The sequence below is a fragment of the Chiloscyllium plagiosum genome, unplaced genomic scaffold (assembly GCF_037043375.1).
Source record: "Chiloscyllium plagiosum isolate Xiang-an unplaced genomic scaffold, Cpla_swu_hap1 HiC_scaffold_8, whole genome shotgun sequence".
Classification (NCBI taxonomy): domain Eukaryota; kingdom Metazoa; phylum Chordata; class Chondrichthyes; order Orectolobiformes; family Hemiscylliidae; genus Chiloscyllium; species Chiloscyllium plagiosum.
The window spans coordinates 39,525,887-39,548,188 of record NW_028270146.1 but is presented as its reverse complement, the minus strand read 5'-3'; the positions used below and the strand labels follow the sequence as shown (position 1 = coordinate 39,548,188).

Here is a 22,302-nt window from a genome sequence, read left to right as displayed (position 1 = left end):
TAAAAAAACCATAGTGAGAACTGAAAACCTTTTCTCAATGGTTCTATTGACAGCTAGATTACAACTAAAAGTATAAGAGTGATTTTCTTGTCATTAAGTGCTTTGTGAACATATTTTGAAATCACATTTTATCCAATTATTCATATACTTCAGAATTATTATTCACAAGTTTTTTTTTGAAGAGAAAATTCTTATGACTGGAGAAGAAAGGACATTAAAGGTTACTAAATTAAGGTGGACTTCAGACCAAATAGCATTATGAAGTTGGAAATGCAGAGTCATGATGTGATTAATTGGTTGAATGGTTCAAAATGGCTACATAACCCATACATGTTCCTATTAACTAACTTTATTTTAGTAGTACATGAAAGTACATTAGCTTGATGCAGTCTTTAGTTGCTTTTTCTATCTCTCTGGGGAAATACCTTGCCTTTTGTTAAATGTCTCCCAAGGTAATTCAGCTAAGGTTAAAACTGAATTTATGGAGACTAGTTTGAGAGAACTCAAATCTCGTTAATATTGGACCCCTACTTATTCTAGCATTGAAAATTATAATCACTACATTGTACCTTGGAAGTTTCTGTTCAAGTGCATAGTATTTGATAGAGAAATTAATTAATACTAAATTAGTTTCTGAAATACAGGCTGTTAGAAGAAATGTACCGAAATGAAGATGTAGCTCACATTATATAGATTTATTTGGAAATAATTATGGTTGTTCAAGTGTTTAGTTTAAGCATGACGATAAATGCTTGTCAGCATTTATTTGCAGTACTAAAATGTGGAAAATAAAGATAGCTCCAATGTCCTGCTGATGGCTTGTAATCCAAAATGCACCATATCTTGACCAATCTGTTCTATTACAGCGACAACACTGGTCACTAACTGGGATTGTTAAAAATTACACAGTATGCCCAGTCCATAAATAATTTTAACAATCCAGTTTAGCTAATTACCATCCCATCAGTATAATCTTAATCATTAGCAAAGTAGTGGAAAATATTGGCCAAACCACAATCAAGAGGCACTTCTCATCAATAATCTGTTCAGTGATGCTTGGTTTGGATTTATCTGGGATCAGTCAACTCTTGTGACTTATAACACCCTTGGTCAAATCACAAACACAAAAGCTAAACTTCAGAGGTGAGGTGAAAGTGACTGTTCTTGACCTCAAGATACCATTAACAGTATGATACTGAGCATCTCGATTCAAACTAAAGTCATTGGGAATCAAAGGACAATTCTCCAGTGGGTATAGTATTCTTCTTTATTTCTTTGCCAAAGGTAGATCCTTGGTGGTATTCACCAAACCATGGCAAAGTGCCATGATTTTTTTATGCCAGGTAGTGTAAGGTCTCAGTTTTACCTCAATTGAAAAACAGGGATTCAACCCCTGTTTGCATTAATCTGACCTAAACACTAACTAACTAACTGAACAGGTCCCTGGCTACAGTAATCTCAACACATGCTAATGTGGTTCTGGTTATTTGAGGCTAGTCATGTCCATCCCAAGACATTATTGCAACAGCTTCTCAGAATAGCATGTAGGTATAGTCATCTTCAATCGCTTCATAAATGACCTCTCTCCATCATAAAATCATAAGTGGAATTATCTGTTAATGATTTTACAGAGTTGAATTCCAGTTACAATACTTCAGATAACAGGTCCATTCAACCATGAAGCAATATATGAATAAAATTCAGGCTTAGCCTGTTAAGTACTATGCACAAGTAACATTAGAAATTAATGTTCACTCACGTATGTGCCAGACAATGTCCATCTCAATTTTCATCCCTAATGTAAGAGAACCAAACCCACCTGCCAATTAATAACACAAATCATGACAGGTATTGTTTCTTCATTAATGCTAGATGGATATCTGGAAACCCTATCTAACAGAATTGTGAGAACACCCTCGTGACATAAAGTGCAATGATTGAAGAAGAAGCTCACCTGCTGCATGCGACCGAAAAGATAAACACCTTAACAGAACTTTAGAGGCATGGACAGCAAGTAGAGAAAGCAGAAGTACTTTGAATCCTGGACCAGACACTGGGGTACCAAGGTCAACATGTTTTTCTCATTTTGACCAAGAATTAGGTTTAAAATGTTAATGAGCTAATAAAAGTCAGAATGTCAAAAGACCTGAAAGAGAGACTTGACTTAGGGGGAAACACGATTAAAGGACATCTTTTGTGATTGAGCCATTCAAATAATGGCAAGGTAATGACTGAGTAAAATTGGTCTCTATTGGCTTTACTGCATAATGACATTATATCAGAGATTTTTGAAGAATAATTGTAGAGGTATTATGTGTTGTATTCACATATTCACTGGTACCTGGAGCATGACCAAGGAATAGTTAAGTGGAGATTGTGCTTCAATCAAAGGGATAGAATGGTAATTTTATTACACGTTGATAAATTTATGTGATGCAGATATCATTGGCTAGGCCAGTATTTATTGTCCATCCCTAATTGCCCTGGTGGTGAACTGTTTTCTTACACTACTGCTATCTGTGTGGCATAGGTACACCTAAGGTGTTGCCAGTGAGGGACCTCCAGGAATTTGACACATTGGATGGCAAAACTGGTTCATGGAATTTAATGGCATATTCCCCTTCTTATGGGAGAATTAAAAGAGAAACCCTTGATAGTATGGTCGATTCAATTAAATGTAAAGAACTGTGGAAATCAGAAGGGACAGCAAGCTGAGACAGCTACTTTCCCATGTTAATTAAAATTAATTACCTGAATTGGAATTCCTCAGAGTACAGGAAGATCTGTGCCTTGGTTCAAGACAAAAAAGTGTGAGCCTTTTGCCAGAATCATGAGATCCTCAAGGATGTTATCTGTTCTACCACGAAAGATGCTGCTTTGTATTGCCATAGATAATGGCAGCAATCATAACAAAAAATGCTGATGACAGAGGTCATTAAACCAAACCTGAGCGAAGCTATATAGTCTTGTGTACATGCCATCCCTACAATTGTACAATAGAGTGATAAGTGATGAGGTTTAAAGAAATTTAATGGTTTTTCAATTACTTCAAGAATGATAAAAAGTATACCTGCACAGAAAGAGGGTGTAGAAGACTTCAAGAGACACTTGGGTTGAACATTATGGGAAGAACATCTTTTAAGTCTGGATGCCCCTCAATGATAATATACTGGAGGCAGCATTAAATGCTTGAGAGTGGGACTGCCTTTCAATTGTGGAGCCAAAACAAATATAAAACGAAGAAGAGTGGTTAAAGTAAATGTTGGTCCTTCAGAGGATGAGAAAGGGAAGTTAGTTATGTGATATGATGAAATAGCTGAGGCATTGAACAGGTACTTTGCATCGGTCTTCACAGTGGAGGATACTAATAACATGCCAGTAAGTGATGAAGAGACGAAGTAGGTGAGGACTTGGAAACAAATATTATTACAGAAGAGTTAGTGTTGGATAAGCTAATAGAGCTAAGGATAGACTCCTGGCCCTGATAGAATGCATCCCAGGGTACTAAAAGAGATGGGAGGAGAAATAGCAGGTGGACTGGTGGTAATTTTCCAAAATTTGCTGGACTCTGGGGCAGTCCCAGCAGATTGGAAAATAGCAAATGTGACACCACTGTTTAAAAAGGGAAGTAGACAAAGATGGGGAATTAAACACCAGTGAGCTTAACCTCTGATGCTTGAGTCTATTACCAAGGAAGAAATAGCAAGACATCTCGAAAGAAATTCTCCAGTTGTACAGACGCTGCATGGGTGCACGAAGGGCAGGTCATGCTTCACATATCTTTTGGAATTCTATGAAGACATTTCAAGCAAGGTGGACAACAGGGACCCAGTGGATGTAGTGTACCTAGATTTCCAAAAGGCCATTGACAAGGTGCCGCACATGAGGTCGCTGCATAAGATAAGGATGTGTGGTGTTAGGGATAGAGTATTAGCAAGGATAGAGGATTGGTTGACTGACAGGAAGCGAAGAGTGGGGATAAATGAGTACTATTCTGGCTGGCAATTAGTGACAGGGATCAGTGTTAGGACCACAATTATTTACAATTTATATATATATGATTTGGAGTTGAGGACCACTTGTATAGTGTCAAAATTTGCAGATGACACTAAGATGAGTGGCAGAGTTATGTGTGCAAAGGACTGTGAAACTTTGCAGGGGAATGGAGATACATTGAGTGAATGGGCAAAGATCTGCCAGATGGAATGCAATGTTACTAAATGTGAAGTCATACATTTTGGTAGAAGGGTTGTTAATCTATGGAATTCCTTGCCCAGGGAAGTAGTTGATGCTACTTCAGTAATCACTTTTAAAGCTAAGGTAGATACTTTTTTGAAAAATAAAGGAATTAAGGGCTATGGTGAAAATGCAGGTAAGTGGAGCTGAGTCCTCGAAAAGATTGGCCATGATCTAATTGAGTGGCAGAGCAGGCTCAAAGGGCCAGACGGCCTATTCCTGCTCCTGGTTCTTACATTCTAATGTTCTAACAAGAAGAAAGAGGGATTTTGGATGATGGTTTCAGAGGTCACACTCAGGCAGAAATTGGAAGGGATGGTCTTGGGTTTTGATGATTGCAGCAGACATCCATGCTCCTTACCTTTCACCAACAGTGGAGATAGAATGCCTTTCCTTCCTGCTGTTTAATCTGAGCTATTAAATTTGAGGGATGGCCACTTTCTATCCACCTTCCCTAGCCAAACATATTATTGTAATGGGGGCAGAGTAAAGTCTTTAAGTGAACATTAATCAACAGTTTAAGGGCTTCAGCAGGCTGCCTGCTACATTGCCCACATTCTGTAATCAGGGGCACAGATCCTCCAAAGATTTTCCCACCCAGACCCATTCCCCTACCCTACAACCTGACATTTCTATGACTAATGCAACTAACCTACACATCCCTGAACACTATGGGCAAGTGGATTGACCACCCACTTTATTTTATGTACTTCCCCCATTTCAAATATACCAGCTGGGGTGGGGAAGGGTGGGACCAAAATTCATCTCTTGGAGGACAAACCAGATGTTCAAAGTGTGCAGGCATTTGCTTATAATGGAGTAATAAAATTCAGCTCAGATAATGTAATATACTAAGTCTCACTTGTGTTGCATGAAGTCTAATTACTGCCGTTAATATGCAATACAATCAAATTATTGATTATTACCATTTATCAAAAAGAAAACCTAACACCTTCACAATTTATTGAGAATGAATGCAGCTTCCCCAGTTGCTCCACATAACTGAAGTCCCTCACCCAGGTACAATTGTCATAAAGGTTTTCTGCACCCTGTGAGGCATTGACACTCATTCTACAGTGTGGTGCTAATTAACACCATATTACAGCTAAGGTCTAATCTGTGTTCTCTAAAGTTGCAGTATAACTTTCTATGAGGGGATTTATTGTTCATGTTCGGGCTCAAGTACACTAGCTGCAAAACCATTGTGAACCCAGTGTTGCATATTGTTTGGGAAATACGACGCAATAAACAGGAATTTACCTCGACAGTGTTAAACCTCCTGTTTCAAATGCAGAGTGGCAATCCTGTCCAAAGAGCTGCCAGTCAATCAGAGCCAACAACCTTTCAACAACCAGGAGCAATGGACATTCACCAGGCATTATTGCTGGAGTCCTAGGGAAAGGTAAGTGGGAAGGGATTGGAATTCTTGAAAGGGGAGGAAAGGGGGTTAACAGCAAAAGCAGAGTCAGTGCTCTAAGAATCACAGAAGAATTACGGCAGAGAAAAGAGCCATATAATCAGTCAATACCCTCATGAATGCCTCAGTTGAATCTGTCTCCACTACACTTCTCACAGTGCATTCCATATCTTAACCATTCACTGTGTGATAAAGTTTTTTTTTTCACATTGCATTCGTTTCTTATGCAAATCACTGGATTCTTTTATGAGCGAGAACAATTTCTACCCATTTACTCTATCTAACCTTCTCATGATTTTGGAAACATGTATCAGATCTCTTCATATTGTTCTTCTCTCCAAGAAGAACAGACCCAACTTCTTCAATCTATCCTTATAATTGAAGTTTCTCATCCCTAGAACCATTCTTGTAAATTACTTCTGCACTCCCTCCAATGCATTCATATTTTTACATAATGTATCACCTAAAACAGTACACAGTGCTCTAGCTGAGGTCTAATCAGTGTCTTTTAAAAGTTCAACATCACCTCCTTGCTCTTGTACTCAATGTCCCCTTAATAAAGGTGATGATACTGTATGCTTTATTAATTGCTCTCTCAACCTGTCCTGTCACCTTCACTGATCTGTGCACATATACATCCAGGTCCCACTGTTCTTGCAACCCCTTTGGAATTGTATGCCATATTTCATATTGTCTTCCAATTTTCTTCCTACCAAAATATATCACCTCACAGTTCTCTCTATTCAACCCATCAGCATCTATCCACACACTTGTCAATGTTCTTTTAAATTCTACATTGCCCTCATCACAGTTTTCAATTCTTTTCAATTTCAAGTCATCTGCAAAATTTTAAATTGTCCCTTGCACATCAAGATCAACACCATTAGTATATATATCAGGGAAAAGCAGAAATATCAGAATAAATAAGATCAGAAAACTGACCCCTGAGGAATTCCATTACAAACCTCCCTCCAGCCTGAGAAATATCAATTGACCATTACCCTCTGTTTCCTATCGCTCAGTCAATTTTGTATCCATGTTGTCTTCCCACTGGGTGTCACCTTTCCTTTTGTTGGGTCTTTCAGTTGGTCACACAGTACGTGAGAATGAGAAACACCCCATAGCAGGCTATAAGCAAGTACAACATGGATAGCTGTGCAGTTGGCCCACTACCTATGACTTCAAACTCAAACAAATTACATTCACTTGGACCCCTTTATCTCATCTCCTCTCCTTTGTTGCCCTTTTTATGTTAATGATTGAACAGACAGAAATTGCATCTGATGAAAAAGTAGATTTTGTGAATATACACAAAGTGGTGGGAGTATTTTGCAAGACCGTGCAATCAAGTCATGATTCAGCCTTAGTATGATGGTCATTAAGTATTTCTTTTTACAAATTTGAAGCAGTTTTTTCTGCTGTCAGATTGACAGATTATTGTGAATAATTCAGCATGATAGTCCATATTTTGTTATCGTGCTGCGATAAGGCTTAAATTTTAGAAACAAAAGATACACTCAGTCTTTTTGGGTAGGCGAGAATATTTGCAATCACGATTAATGCTTGTCACAATATGAAGTACACATGAATGATAGATCTGAATTTGTAAAGTGATGCCTTGTCTTTGGGTGACTTGTAAGCGATATCATTCAGATGTCACTTCTAGTATAAGGAGCAATCTATTGCTTTCTCTCTGTTTAGTTTATTCATGGGATGTAGGATTTTTTTGAATTCATGGAATGTGCGTGACACTGGCTGGGTCAGACTTATTACCCATCCCTAGTCATTCTTAAGGAGTTGTTGGTAAGCTGTCATTTTGAATACTGCAATCCATTTGGTGTAAGTGGACCAACAATGCCATTAGGAAGGGAGTTTTAGGATTTTGACCCAGTGACACTGAATATATTTCCAACTCAAGATGGTGAGTGGCTGGGAGGGGAACTTGCACGTGGTGGTGATCCCAGTTAAACTAGCAAGTATAATTTATTTTTCATCTCTCATTACCATGAATAGATGGAATTGGATTTTTTTCTTGATCTGCAGTGTATGACTTGGAAGTGAACTTGGAGATGATGGTGATTACATGTCATTCTCGTTCCTCTAATTGGTCATGGTAGATAGAATTCTTCTATGTAATCTCAAGGAATAACAGTGTTAGTTTCCTTCCCTTGCATTATTGATCAACATTACATATGTAAAGTTACATGGGATATGCAGTATAAGAAACAGACCATCTATCCCAACCAATCCATGTAACAAGTGTACAATTACTCTGGTGGTAATTTCCTTCCTGTTTGCCCTATGTCGTACTTTTGGCAGTCTTTACATGGCATTTTGTGTATAATGTTGGTCCTGTTGGTTGTGGGTATGGGATCCTTTATTCTTGTTAGTAGCTGTTGTAGTGTGGTAGTTGGTTGTGGGTTACCATGAATAAAGTATAAAGGATCCCTTACACCTGGTACACAAACACCAACCAGCCACCAAAAGACATGACCAGCTATCATTTGTATCCATACACAAGGACAATGATGGACACAAATTTGACTGGGACAATGTGTCCATCCTAGGACAAGCCAAACAGAGACATGCACAGGAATTCCTGGAAGCCTGGCGCTTAACCCAGAACTCTATTAACAAACATGTAGAGTTAGACCCCATATACCAATCACTAAGAAACAGAACCAACAACAAAACTGGAATTGACACCACCAACCCCAGCAGACCCAGACACAAAGAGCAAGTGGGACAGAACACCAGTGCTTCACCAGAGGCGCACTGATGATGTCACCTAGAATTACAACAAAACATCTGCAAACAAACGTACCAGCTCAGTGAGCAAGTCAACAACCTCATCCACAACATGAACTACAAATTTTCTCAAATACTCTGAACAATTACATTTCTAAACAGTGGTCCAAAGTATGTCATCTTGCATGTGTTTCATGTCTCACTCAATAATTGCTTGTTTTTATTAAACCAATTATACTTTTAGTTGAGAGAAGTTAGAGAAAAATTATCATTTAAGAAACTGATTTGTTTTTACACTGCTTTATATTACCATCTATTAGCCGAGGCATAGAATACAAGAGCAAGGATGATATGCTGGAACTGTATAAGATGTTAGGAAAGCCACAACTAGAGCTGTTCTGGTCACTACATGAAGGAAGGATGTGATTGCACTATAATGGGTGCAGAGGAGATATACCAGCATTCTGCTTGGATGGAGGGTGCTGAGCTATGAGGAAAGATTGGGTTGGCTGGGGTTGTTTTCCCTGGAGTAGTGAAGGTTGAGAGGGTCCTAATAAACATGTATAAGATAGGGTGGATAGGGAGGCACATTTTCCACCATTAGAGGTGTCAATAACCAGGGTAAGAGGTAAGAGTTAGAAGGCTAAGTGGAGAAATAGGAGAACTTTTACCCAAAGAGTGGTGGGAGTCTGGAACTCACTGCCGGAAAGGGTGGTTGAGTCAGAAATGATCGTAACATCAAAGCAGTATTTAGATATTTACTCATTGCTTTGCCTCTTGGACTGTGGCCAAGAACTGGAAAATGGAATTCATGCGGTCAGATATTTATTGACTGGTGAGTACACAATGAGCTAAATGCGTTCCGTCTGTGCTGTAACATCTGTATGTATAACATTGAAAAAAATATTTTACAGCTTGTGAGCCTGGCATTTATTGTCCATCCATATTACCCAGGAGAAGGTGGTACTGAGCAGCTACAGTCACAGGTACAGCCACAATAAAGTTCAGGCAGGAGTTACAGAATGTTGACCCAGTGACAGTGAGTCAAGGACTTTAAAGCAGTCATTTTTCCATTTCTGTCCACAACTAATAATAAAGAAAGTAAAATAATACTGATCTATACATCTAGGACTAAGATTATTGACTGCTAACAAACATGACCTTCCTTTGTGCTATATATGGCTCCAACCAGCATAGAGTTTTCACTTGATTCACATTGTCTTCAGTTTTGCTAGGACTAATGAAGCCACACTCAACCAAATGCTGTCTTGATTTCACTTCCCCTCTTAAGCTCAGCCCTTTTGTTCGTGTTTGGTCCAAGACTATAGTACAGTCAGGGGCGGTGTGGGCTTGTGGAACCTAAACACCATCAGTCAGCAGGCTGTTACTAAGAAAGTGATGCTTGACAGCTTGATATTCATGACACTTTCTGCTAATGATTGAGGATAGACTGAAGGAGCAGAAAGTGGCTGGGTTGGATTTGTCTCACTTTTTGGTGAACTGGACACAGCTGGCCAATTGTCCACATTGCTGGTTAGAAACCAGTGTTTTAATTGTACTGGAACAGCTTAGAGATGGAAACCATAGTCTTTAGTATGATTACCTGTAGGGTCCATAGCCTTTGCATATACAGTGCTTGCTCCAATTGTGGAGGAGGAGGCCCACAAACATTCCCATTGTTAATGATGGGGAGGTCACCACATCACTGCTAAAGACAAGGCTGAAACATTTGCATGTATCTTCAATCGGAAGTTCTGAGTAGATGATCCATTTCAACCTCTTTTTGTCTTCAGCCAATTCAATTTACTCCATGTGATATCAAAAATTTATTTTTATCTTATTTACTCGTGGGATGTAAGCACTCCTGTCCACTAAAATACAAAGTAAACGCTCTAATATAGTACTGTTTAGTCAATTGGAAAACATGGGATGAAATTGCCAATAGATTAAAAACATCCCTCCTGTTTGAAAGAAGAATACCAATAGTTTACAGTGCATGCACCAAATGTTGACAATTGCAAAAACAGTCTGATGCAATTTTAAAAATAAAATTGTTTTATACATGCCCTTTTACAAAATGTCATAACTGCACCAGTTAAATTGATCTGACTTTTACAGGCTTAATAGTGCCTTTAATTTTAGCAAGCAGTCAATAATGCTGAATATAAAGTTTCTTGAAATATCAAAGTATTGGCCTGGATTTTGTAATCAGTGAAGAATGAACAACACTAGCCTTTCATGACACTTTCACTTACCCACAGATAAGAATTTATGATTGTTAGAAATCCACTTTGACTCAGCTCCCTCTACAGAGAATCTGAAGCAAGTGTGAGTAGGACAAGTAGATGTGTGTTTTCTTAATCAAATAGATTGAAGAATTCTTATGGAAGCAAGCATGGTTTAATCATAATCCCCAAAAAGGGGTTAAAGTCAGTGATTAACATTCAACCAATTTGGAACGGGAACAAAATGTGCCCCAAACTCATCCACTTCCAGTTTTAATGGACCCAGAGAAGGGACAGGCAACAATCCATTATGGTAAGTGGGTTGGCCATTTATTGAGGTATTACAATCACTGATTATGCTACCAAATGTATGCTATGCCAATCACAACTAGAAGACTTCTGAAGAAGTCACATTGGACTCGGAATGTTAGCTTTATTTTTCTCTCCACAGATGTTGCCAGACCTGAGTTTCTTCAGTACTTTTTGTTTTATTATAAAGGGTAATAGATAGATTAAGTGAGTGGACAAAGATCTGGCAAGTAGAGTATAATGTCTGAAATGTTAAATTGTTCAATTTCTTAAATGGGGTGATCCCAAAGAGATAAGGAAAATTCTTTTTTCACAAGTGGTTAAGAATTGTTTGAACTGTCTTCCTCAAAATGGTGTGGAAACAGAAATGTTGAATATTTTTAAGGTGGAAAGATATTTGATTAGCAAGGGGTGTTGGAATGGTCATTGAGGGTAGGTAGGATTGTGAAGGAATCAGATCATATTGAATGTCAGAGCAGGCTCAAGACACTCTGGCTCCATAGCTTGTTGGTTAGTGTACTGATTTTGTAAACCAGGAGTAATGAGTTCTAGTTTCACTGTGGCCTTTGAAGTGTTTCGCATTCCTGTCCCATTCAACAGCATTAGAATACTCCTGCTCCTAATTTGCATATTGGCATGCTCTTCTTATGGGTTTTATAACCTTTCAGAATTCACTGAATGCTTTCAAGCTAATTTTGAGGTAACTCGTAAAACAACCAATCTCTTTGATTCCGATTCTGTAAACCAAATGAGAGTAATGTCTTCAAGCAACATGCCACTAACCTTTAAAACATGATAGACTTTCATGTGTTTCAATTGCATTTATCCCATTTGCTACTATTAAACTTTAATTCCTAAAGCTAAAATTTAGAAACTAAAATGTATGAATGATGAATTAAATATTTGCAACAGTGGTCACTTGCCTTCATTTCGGCAGTCATTCTATTCTTAACTCTTGCTGGTCATACCTTGCAAAACCCAACACCTTCAAGGTGATCAAAGGGGCTGAATACATGAGCTGCATGATTTTAAAGCACTGGTTTTGAAACAGGAGATGCGTAAGTATTTGCTCCAGTAAGATAATCAATAAATACCACACTTGCCCCATTAGTTTTCAATTTCTGTAATCAATCATTACACCCCAGGAGTACTGAACCCTCAATCTCCTGATCAATATCAGACAAGTGGCCTCTACTGGACCACCCAAGTACTATTAGATGCATCCCTTGATTGTGCCAGCTCCTCCAATTGCCTTTGAAGGCACTTTCCAGCAATTGGTAACCCCACAAACCACTATAATTTCCTTCCTGTGAGTGGGTCTCGCCACAATTGGAACATCTTTGTATTAAGAAATACCATCATATCTGATTCTGCAGTAATCCATGATGTGTTCTTTTTCACTGTGACCTTGTGCTGAAGGCTTCCCAGTGAACAGATCTCTAATCTGTCAATCAAGTTTCCTTTGAGTGGGAAACCAATAGAGAAAAAAAAATGGAGTCCTCATGAATCCTGGAGGACAATCAGGAAGCCAATTCTTTCTTGTTTCCCAATTTCAAAGCAGCACCCCTACCCCAGATGGAATGCACATTTGGGCTAAGCTCTAGCATACTTCAGTCTTCAGTGTTTTAAAAGGATATAATTAAAAGATAATTAAAAATTGATCATGTGCAAGAATCGAAATAAAGGGCTGAAATGAAAAATAGGAGTAAGAGAGAGAGAAAAAAGACAGAAAGAAGTTAAAAAATATAATAATTATGTCCTAGAGTTATTGCTGGTCTATTGGAACCCACCATTATTAAGCGACCGATATCAGTTTCCAATGCTATACATTCGCAGTTAAACACAGAAATCGGGAAGTTTATGCCTGAATCCAAATAATGATTAAAACTTAACAAACCACAAAAAAATACTGATACTTGAAAGGACCAGCCCTAAATTTTTCTGTCACGTTTAAAGGTTATTTATCTTTTCCTAACACACATCCATGTAATGGAACCTTTAGCAGCAGGTGGCAATGCTGAGGGAAGGCAGATGGGATAGTCTGTGATGATTGTAGTGAGATCAGCCAGGTGGACCTCATAGAATATGAGTTCCCTAATTAGGGCTGTTAATCTGGCTGACAGATAAGAACAAGAATGTCAGATATCCTGTTCACTCTGAGAGCTGGCTCTGAGGGAGCTGGATCAGTGTCAAGGGCTCTTCACATGTAAATAAAGCATGACTTGGTGACCGCATACCAGTCTCTGAAATTATTTCAACTGGACCTTCTCTGGAAAAAAGGTGTTTTTTGGGGAAAGAAGGTCTCCTGTGAAGAAGGAGCAAACAGACAAAGGCTTCTTCAACCCAATTTAAACCACAGGCGATAATCCATATACATTATGTGCAATAAATAAAGTGCAGGAGGATCTTATAAAGGGAATTAGGAAAGCAACGAAAGTACAGAACAACCCCAGTTATCCAAACATCAAGTTATAGGGATAGAGTAGGCCTGAGTCTGAGAGGAATCCTCTTTGGAGGATCAGTGCAGAGTCAATGGGCTGAATGGCCTCTTTCCACATTGTAGGGATTTATGATTCTATGACTAAAAGTGGATAAATACATGCATGCAGGCTTGAAAAAAATGTATCCCAGGATCTTATGATGTGGAGATGCCAGTGTTGGACTGGGGTGGACAAAGTGACATGACATTAGGTTATAGACACTGGTTTATTTAAAATCACAGAGTGCTACTCCATCTTTAAGTGAAGTGGAGAGAGGTGCATAGGCACAGAATATATAAATGGAGAGATAGTGGCAAGATAATTCCGGGTATTTAAGAATGCCAACAGGTGAGTACAAATAGTGTGATTAGAGTGTTGACAGCTGAATAAGAAGTTTTTGCTGACATTCTGTTGACATTCTTAAATACCCGGAATTATCTTGCCACTATCTCTCTGCCAACATATTCTGTGACTGTGCGCCTCTCTCCACTTCACCTGATGAAGAAGTAGTGCTCCAAAAGCTTGCAATTTTACATAAACCTGTTGAACAATAACCTGATCCAAAGCTGTTGGAGGAGATATCAGGGGCCCTAGTAGTGATTTTCAACTCCTCTCGGAGATGCCAGAGGATTGGAGGACTGGTAGCATTGTATCCCAATTAAAAAGAGGAGAAGGAGTAGATCTGGAATTTACAGCCCAGTCACTCTAGCTTCAGGCGTGAGGAAGTTATTAAAAAGAAAGAACTCTGACGGACAGAATATATCTGCAATTGGAGAGACATAGATTAAATCAGAGATAGTCAGCATGGTTTTACATAGAACATTACAGCGCAGAGCAGGGCCTTTGGCCCTCGATGTTGAGCCAACCTGTGAAATCAATCTGAAGCCCACCTAACCTACACTATTCCATTTTTGTCCATATGTCTATCCAATGACCACTTAAATGGCCTTAAAGTTGGCGAGTTAACTACTGTTGCAGGCAGTGTCTTCCACGCTCCTAATACTCTCTGAGTAAAGAAACTACCTCTGACATCTGTCCTATATCAATCAATTTAAAGCTATGCCCCCTTGTGCTAGCCATCACCATCTAAGGAAAAAGGCTGTCACTGTCCACCCTATCCTACCCTCTGATTATCTTATATGTCTCAATTAAGTCAATCTCTCAACCTTCTTCTCTCCAGCAAAAACAGCCTCAAGTCTCTTAGCTTTGCCTTGTAAGACCTTCCCTCCATACCAGGCAACATCCTAGTAAATATCCTTTCTAAGGCTTCCGCATCCTCCCTACAATGCGGTGACCAGAATTGTACGCAATACTCAAAGTGCGGCAGTACCAGAGTTTATACAGCTACAGCATGACCTCACGGTTCCGAAACTCAATCCCTCTACTAATAAAGGCTGACACACCATATGCCTTCTTAACAACCCTATCAACATGGGTGGCAACTTTCAGGAATCTATGTACATGGACACTGAGATCCCTCTGCTCATCTACACTACCAAGAATCTTCCCATTAGTCCAATACCCTGCATTACTGTTGCTCCTTCCAAATTGAATCACCTCACATTTTTCCTCATTAAATTCTACTTGCCACCTCTCATCCCAGCTCTGCAGCTTATCTATGTCCCTCTGTAACCTACAACATCCTTCTGCACTACCAAAAACTCAACCGACTTTAGTGTCATCCATAAATTTACTAACCCATCCTTCTACACCCTCATCTAGGTTGTTTAAAAAATGACAAAAATCAGTGGACCCAAAACAGATCCTTGCAGTACACCACTAGTAACTGAACTCCAGGATGAACATTTCCCAACAACCACCACCCTCTGTCTTCTTTCAGCCCGCCAAACTACTAAATCACCCTCAATCCCATGCCTCCATATTTTGTGCAATAGACTACCGTGGGGAACCTTATTAAATGCCTTACTGAAATACATATACACCACACACAATGGCTTTACCCTCATCCACCTGTTTGGTCACCTTCTCAAAGAACTCAATAAGGTTTGTGGCACAGCTTACCCTTCACAAAATCATGTTAACTATTCCTAATCAACTTATTCCTTTCTAATCAACTTATTTCTTTCTAAATTCTATCTCTTATAATCTTTTTCCAACACTTTACCCACAAACAAAGTAAGGCTCACTGGTCTATAATTACCAGGGTTATCTCTATTGCCCTTCTTGAACAAGGGAACACCATTTTCTATCCTCCAGTCATCTGGCATTATTCCTGTAGACAATGACGACATAAAGATCAAAGCCAAAGGCTCGGCAATCACCTCCCTGGCTTCCCAGAGAATTCTAGTATAAATCCCATCCAGCCCAGGGGACTTATCTATTTTTACACTTTCTAGAATTGCTAATATGTCCTCCTTATGAACCTTAATCCCATCTAGTCTAGTAGCCTATATCTCAGCATTCTCCTTGACAACATTGTCTTTTTCTAGTGTGAATACTGATGAAAAATATTCATTTAGTACTTCCCCTATTTCCTTTGATTCTACGCACAACTTCCCACTACTATCCTTGATTGACCCTAATCTTACTCTAGTCATTCTTTTATTCCTGATATACCAATAGAAAGCCTTAGGGTTTTCCTATCCGCCAATGACTTCTCATGTCCCTTCCTGGCTCTTCTTAAATCTTTCTTTATGTTTTTCCTGGCTAACCTGTAACTCTCAAGTGCCCTAAATAAGCCTTCACATCTCATCCTAACATAAGCCTTCTTCTTCCTCTTGACAAGAGATTCAAATTCCTTAGTAAACCACGGCTCCAGCGTTCGACAACTTCCTCCCTGCCTGACAGGTACATACTTATGAAGGACCTGCAGTAGCTGTTCCTTGAATAAGCTCTACATTTCAGTTGTGCCCATCCCCTGCAGCTTCCTTCCCCGTCCGATGCATCCTAAATCTTGCCTAATCACATCGTAATTGCCTTTCCCCCAGCTATAACTCTTGCCCTGCAGTATTTGTTAAGGGAAAATTTGTTTGATAAATTTGATTGAATTTTTGAGGAGGTAACTAGGGGTGTTGATGACAGCAATGCATTTGATGTAGTCTATCACCTGTAGACTTTTGTGAGGTTTTTGATAAGTTCCCTCATGGCAGATAAGTTGACAAAGAGCCCATAGGAAAGTGATACGTTGGATCCAAAATTGACTGAGAATCATGAGGCATGCAGTGATGGTACAAAGATATTTCTGTGACTGTAAGTTTGTTTTCAGTGGGGTTCTTCTGGGCTTGATGCTTGGGCTCATGCTGTTTGTGGTGTATATTAATAATTTGGATTTAAATGAAAGGGTTTGATTGAGATGTTAATGGATGAAACAAAAATTGTCAGGCTGGTACATAGCAAGAAGGATAGTTGTAAACTGTAGGTGGGTACCAAGGGACTGGTCAGCTGGGCAGAGCAGCAGCAAACAGAATTCAATGAATAAGTTGTGGACTGATGCACCTGGGAAGGGATAACAAGACAAGGGATTACATGATAAAAATTAGGACCCTGGAATATACTGAATACCAAAGGGGCCTTTGTGTACAGATCGCAGAAGACAGCCAGGTAAGTGGATAAAATAGTTAAGATGCCAGACAGGATCCTTACTTTAATGGCCTAGTCATTAAATACAAAAACAAGGAGGTTATTCTGGAACTGAATAAAACATTGATTAGGCCACAACTGGAATTTTAGTCATCACATTGTAGAACGGATGTGCTTACATTAGAGAGGGAACAGTAAATAAACCTTTATGCCTGGACTGGAAAATCTGAGATATGCGGAAAGATTGGATAGGCTAGGGTTGTTTTCCTGAAGCTGCAAATCTGATCGAGGTATATAGGATTATTAGGGCACAGATATGGTGGATAGGAAGTCATTTTTCCATTAGTTGAGGCATTGGTAAGCAGAAGGCATGGATTTAAGATAAGATTAGATTAGATTAGATTACTTACAGTGTGGAAACAGGCCCTTCGGCCCAACAAGTCCACACCGCCCCGCCGAAGCGCAACCCACCCAGACCCCTACATTTACCCCTTACCTAACACTATGGGCAATTTAGCATGGCCAATTCACCTGACCTGCACATTTTTGGACTGTGGGAGGAAACTGGAGCACCCGGAGGAAACCCACGCAGACACGGGGAGAATGTGCAAACTCCACACAGTCAATTGCCTGAGGCGGGAATTGAACCCGGGTCTCTGGTGCTGTGAGGCAGCAGTACTAATCACTGTGCCACCGTGCCGCCCACTAAGAAGGAGAAAGCTAAGAGGAGAGTCGGGAATAAAGTTTTCAACCAGAGTGTGGTGCAAGTCCAGCACTCATTGTCTGCAAGGGTGATTGAGTCAGAAACACTCATAACATTTAAGCAGTATTTAAATAACCATTTCCATTGTCATAGCCTCCAGGGCTATGGGCCAACAGCTGGACAATAAAATTAATATGGTCAGGCTTTTGTTGACTAATGTGGACATGATGGGCCAACAGGCCTCTTTCTGTGCTTTAAATGTCCATGAATCTATGATAAATGCTTTCTTGTTTGACCATAATTTCCCTTAATTTTTGTAGCAATTTTGTGCTAGGGAATAAAGAATCCTCACTTCATGATCTGTGGGTCATCCATATGTTCATATTTCATGTTACGTTCAAGCTGTTTCATGTATGTGAAGGCTGAAACTGGTATCAGTGTGATATCATTGCAGCAAAGCCTCTCAAAGAGCTAGGCAACTTAGGCAGCAATGTCCTGATTTCTCTGTTTTCCTGTGGATGTGTAGACACTTGAAATTGGTTTCAAATATGCTCCTTAATCACGGGGAGCCACACAATTATTTCCAGGGTAAGATTTGATCCATTAGCTCTTCTTTATATTTCTAAGTGGTTGTACTGTGTAATGCCTCTGAGCCAGTATACACCTTGGTGGATTTTATAGATCATCAGATGTTCTTTAGTTGTCATGGTAATTACATTTACAAAATCTAATTGACCATCATCAGGAACCATCTGTGCACTGTAGTGAATATAAATGACAGATAACCTGAATTTATTATCATTGTTACTGCCTGCACAAAATATAAATTAAATGCAATGTTACAGGAGACAATCCAAGTGCATTGAATGAAGAAAGGGCAGTAATTGTCAGGCAAGGTAGCTGAAGAACTGGCTGTCCCAATACTGACAGATACGAGTAAAATATATTATGGAAAAAGCAGACATTTTGTTCAAATAGACAAAATGACTCATTTGAACAAAATGACTCATTTGATATTGAGAGCACTAACGCTGCTTGCAAATTTTTCTGCAACCCAACCCGTTTATGATTTTTCAGTCATGTCTTTTCATCAAGGTTGAAGCATCACATAGTCAGTGAAGGCTTTCAAAGGGGAAGATCATTGAGCGTAAGAAGAGACAGATGTAAAGAGAACATGTCTCCTTCTCATGACAGTTGTTGCTGTATTCAGGTCATTTTTAAATGTCCAAGTCTTTCGGCAAATGACTCAGTCAATGAACAGATGAACGAGTGAATGGATAGGTGGGTGAGTGGCACAGTAGATGAGGTGAGTGGGTGGGTAGGTCTGTGAAGTAAGTATTTTGGTGTGTGAGTGATTTGGGTAGTGGGTGAGGTATGTAAGGTGAGTGAAGTGAATGAAGTGAGTTGATTAATAGGGGGTTAAAGGGTGGGTGTGTAGGTGGGTAGGTGTAAAGGTGGATAGGTGAGAAAGTCATTAGTTAAGAGATGTGGGTGGGTAGGTAGGCAGGTAGGTGAAGTGAGTAGGTGGTTGAAATTTGTGGATGGGCAAAGTATCTTCAAGCCACACACTACCCTGACTTGGAACTATAATCACCATTCCTATGTTGTTACTGGGAGAAAATCCTGCAACTCCCTCCCTAGTACCATTGTGAATGTACCTATACCCCAAGGATTGCAGTGGTTCAAGAAGGTGTCTCACCACCACCTTATACAGGGCAATTAGGGATGAGCAATAAATACCAACATTGCCAGTGATGCCCACTTCTCATAAACTAATAAAAAGAAAGTGGGTATTTTAATTCTTTGAAAGGTGAGTAGTTCAGTGAAGTGGAATATTGGGAGGTGTAAGTGTATGGAGGTGTTCAAGGCAGTTAGGTAGGTGAGTTGTTGGTCTGGTTAATAGAGGCGACAGGTCAGGTGTAGTTGGCATTGTCAGGGTTAGTCGGTTTTGGTTGTGATTAGTTGGACATGGATGAAGATAATTAGTGGACTTTTCCTGGCCCCTGATATCAATTGTTCTACCACTGGTTCCTGAATTCAGTTGCAAGACTCTAAGCTCTGGAATTTCTTCTTTGAACCTCTGCACCTTCCTTTCATTATTTAAGACACTCATATCTTTACTGAGCTTTCGACCATTTGCCCCCATTTTGCCTGTGAGGTTTGTGTCCAGTTTTGTTTAATACTCTGATGAAGCAACATTTTATTATATTAAGTATTATATTAAATACAAGCATTTTCCATTTGATTATAAGTAACTTAGGCCCAGCAGTTATAGGCAGTTGTCCTGAACATGACCTCTTTACTCCTACTCTGTTTTCTGTTCATTAACCAATTCTCAGTCTACACTCCTAATCTCATGATGTAATTAAATCAACTGTACTGAATCATATTCCTTCTGCCTTTCCGTGTGACCTTCTAATCATACCCTGTGATTTAACAGACACAACTACTTCGAAGTGATCATCATAAAAGAAACATTTGTTCAAAGAGAAGTTATTGAAATGCAAACACTTTTCAGACTTTCAGACATTTCTTGTGAATGAATGCAGCTATTATTTGCACTCAGGAAATTTTCACTCATGCTTTCTTTGGTCCAAAAGAAAGTTTCTGAAGGCTGTTCCCTTAATTTTCAAAGTGTGTGCCTGCATGAACCAATTTATAAGCATATTGAGCTCTTTGTACAGCATCATAATCTCGAGAAATTTCTTCTGACAGTGAAGCTACCAATTGAAATATAATCTATCGGATCATAAGATACAGGAGCAGAATTTGGCCCATCGAATCTGCTCTGCCATTAAATCACATCTAACATATTTGCAAACCCATTCTTCTGCCTTCTCCCAGTAACCCTCAATCCTCTTACTATGTTTATAAAATCATGAGGTGCATGGATAGGATAAATAGACAAAGTCTCTTCCCTGGAATGGGGGAGTCCAGAACTAGAGGGCACAGGCTTAGGGCGAGAGGGGAAAGATATAAAAGAGACCTAGGGGCAACCTTTTCACGCAGAGGGTGGTACGTGTATGGAATGAGCTGCCAGAGGAAGTGGTGGAGGCTGGTATGATTGCAACATTTAAAAGGCATCTGGGTAGGTATATGAATAGGAAGGGTTTAGAGGGAAATGGGCCGGGTGCTGGCAGGTGGGACTAGATTGGTTTGGGATATCTAGTCAGCATGGAGGAGTTGGACCGAAGGGTCTGTTTCCGTGCTGTATATCTCTATGACTCTATAATTAAGACCCTTTCTATCTCTGTCTTAAATACACTCAATGACTTGGCCTCCAGTGAACTCTGCAGTAATGAGTTCCACTGATAACCACTTTCTGGCTGAAGAAATTTCTCCTCATCTCTGTTGTAAAAGGTTGATCCTTTACTCTGAGGTTCTGCCCTTGGCCCTAGTCACTTCAGTGGGCATGAGTGGAATGGAGGAGGAGTGGACCAAAGTATCCTGGAGGGAACAGTCCCTGTGGAATGCTGGCAAAGGAGGGGAGGGGAATAAGAGTGTGGTGATAGCATCTGCAGGAGGTGGCAGAAATAGCAGCTAATGCATCTTTGGATGTGGATGCAGGGAGGATGGTAAATGAGGACAAGGATGACCCTATCACTGTTGTGGGAGAGAAGGCAATAAGTGGTGGCTGAAGTCTGGGAGATAGGTTGAACACGGCTAAGGCCCTGTCAACCACAGTGGTGAGGAATCCTTGGTTTAGGAAGAAGGTGGACAATTTAGAGGCCCCTTAAAGAAGCTGATTTTATCAAAACAGACTCAATGGAGACTGAGGAACTAGGAGAATGAAATGGAGTTTTCACCAGTTTGTTAATTCATGCTCACCCAGGTATGTAGTAAACAATATAACAAGGGAGACAAAAGCAAGATAGAAGCTGTATCCTTGACAGATATAACTATTTGTATGTCATTGCTATCTCCACAGATCTCCTGAAAGCAACATCAAGTTGACACAGATTAAAAAAAACCCTGGAAGAACTGTGTCTGCTGGAAATCGGAATCAAAGACCGAAATGGCTGGAAGTTGCATCTCCACAGATGCTGCCAGACCTGCTAAGTATTTCCAGCAATTATGGTTTTTGATTCTTCTGCTCATGTTGCTTCTCCAAAGAAACCTCAGATGTTTACGGTAATAGCAGCCCTAGGTCTAGTTCCTCCGACTCGAACTCAGACACTCAGACACGATGGACCGTGGCCCATCTCTTGTGCCCAGAACATCTTGGAAGAGTCTCCTCCTCTTCTTTCGGCAGTACCTGTATCGAGGCTGCATCCATTTCGGACTCTGAGGCTTTCTCGACACTATACAGAGGGGGAGCACCTGCAGTTTAAGACAGGGCTTCTAACTGTTCTGAGGGGCCATGTTTTGCTCCTGCCCTGTTTGCAAGATAATGGTTTTCAGGTGATCCACATGTTTGTTTAGGATTGGATCAGCTACCCGAACTTTGTAAGTCATGAGACTTGACCTCACATCAATCTCACTTTGTATCCATACAAGGCTATTTCCATGGCTCCAGCATCAAACTTTATCCCCTGAATTAAATTGTCTCTCTTGCTTAGAGGAAGAATTTGCCTGGCATTGGCATTCCTGCTACCATTTTCCCCCCCAGCTGTGTAAATATCAGGTTTAACCTGGTGTGGAGAC

General features: G+C 39.9%; 1 protein-coding gene across 1 annotated transcript in view; it reads left to right on the top strand.

The window, feature by feature from the left end:
• LOC148149380 (uncharacterized) overlaps positions 1–21,989 on the top strand; it is a 100,900-nt gene extending 78,911 nt beyond the window's left edge. Inside the window, exon 2 of the mRNA XM_087989518.1 lies at positions 21,772–21,989. Coding sequence (XP_087845644.1) covers positions 21,772–21,989 — 218 coding nt within the window. The remainder of the gene's footprint in view (positions 1–21,771) is intronic.
• The last annotated feature ends 313 nt before the right edge of the window (positions 21,990–22,302 follow it).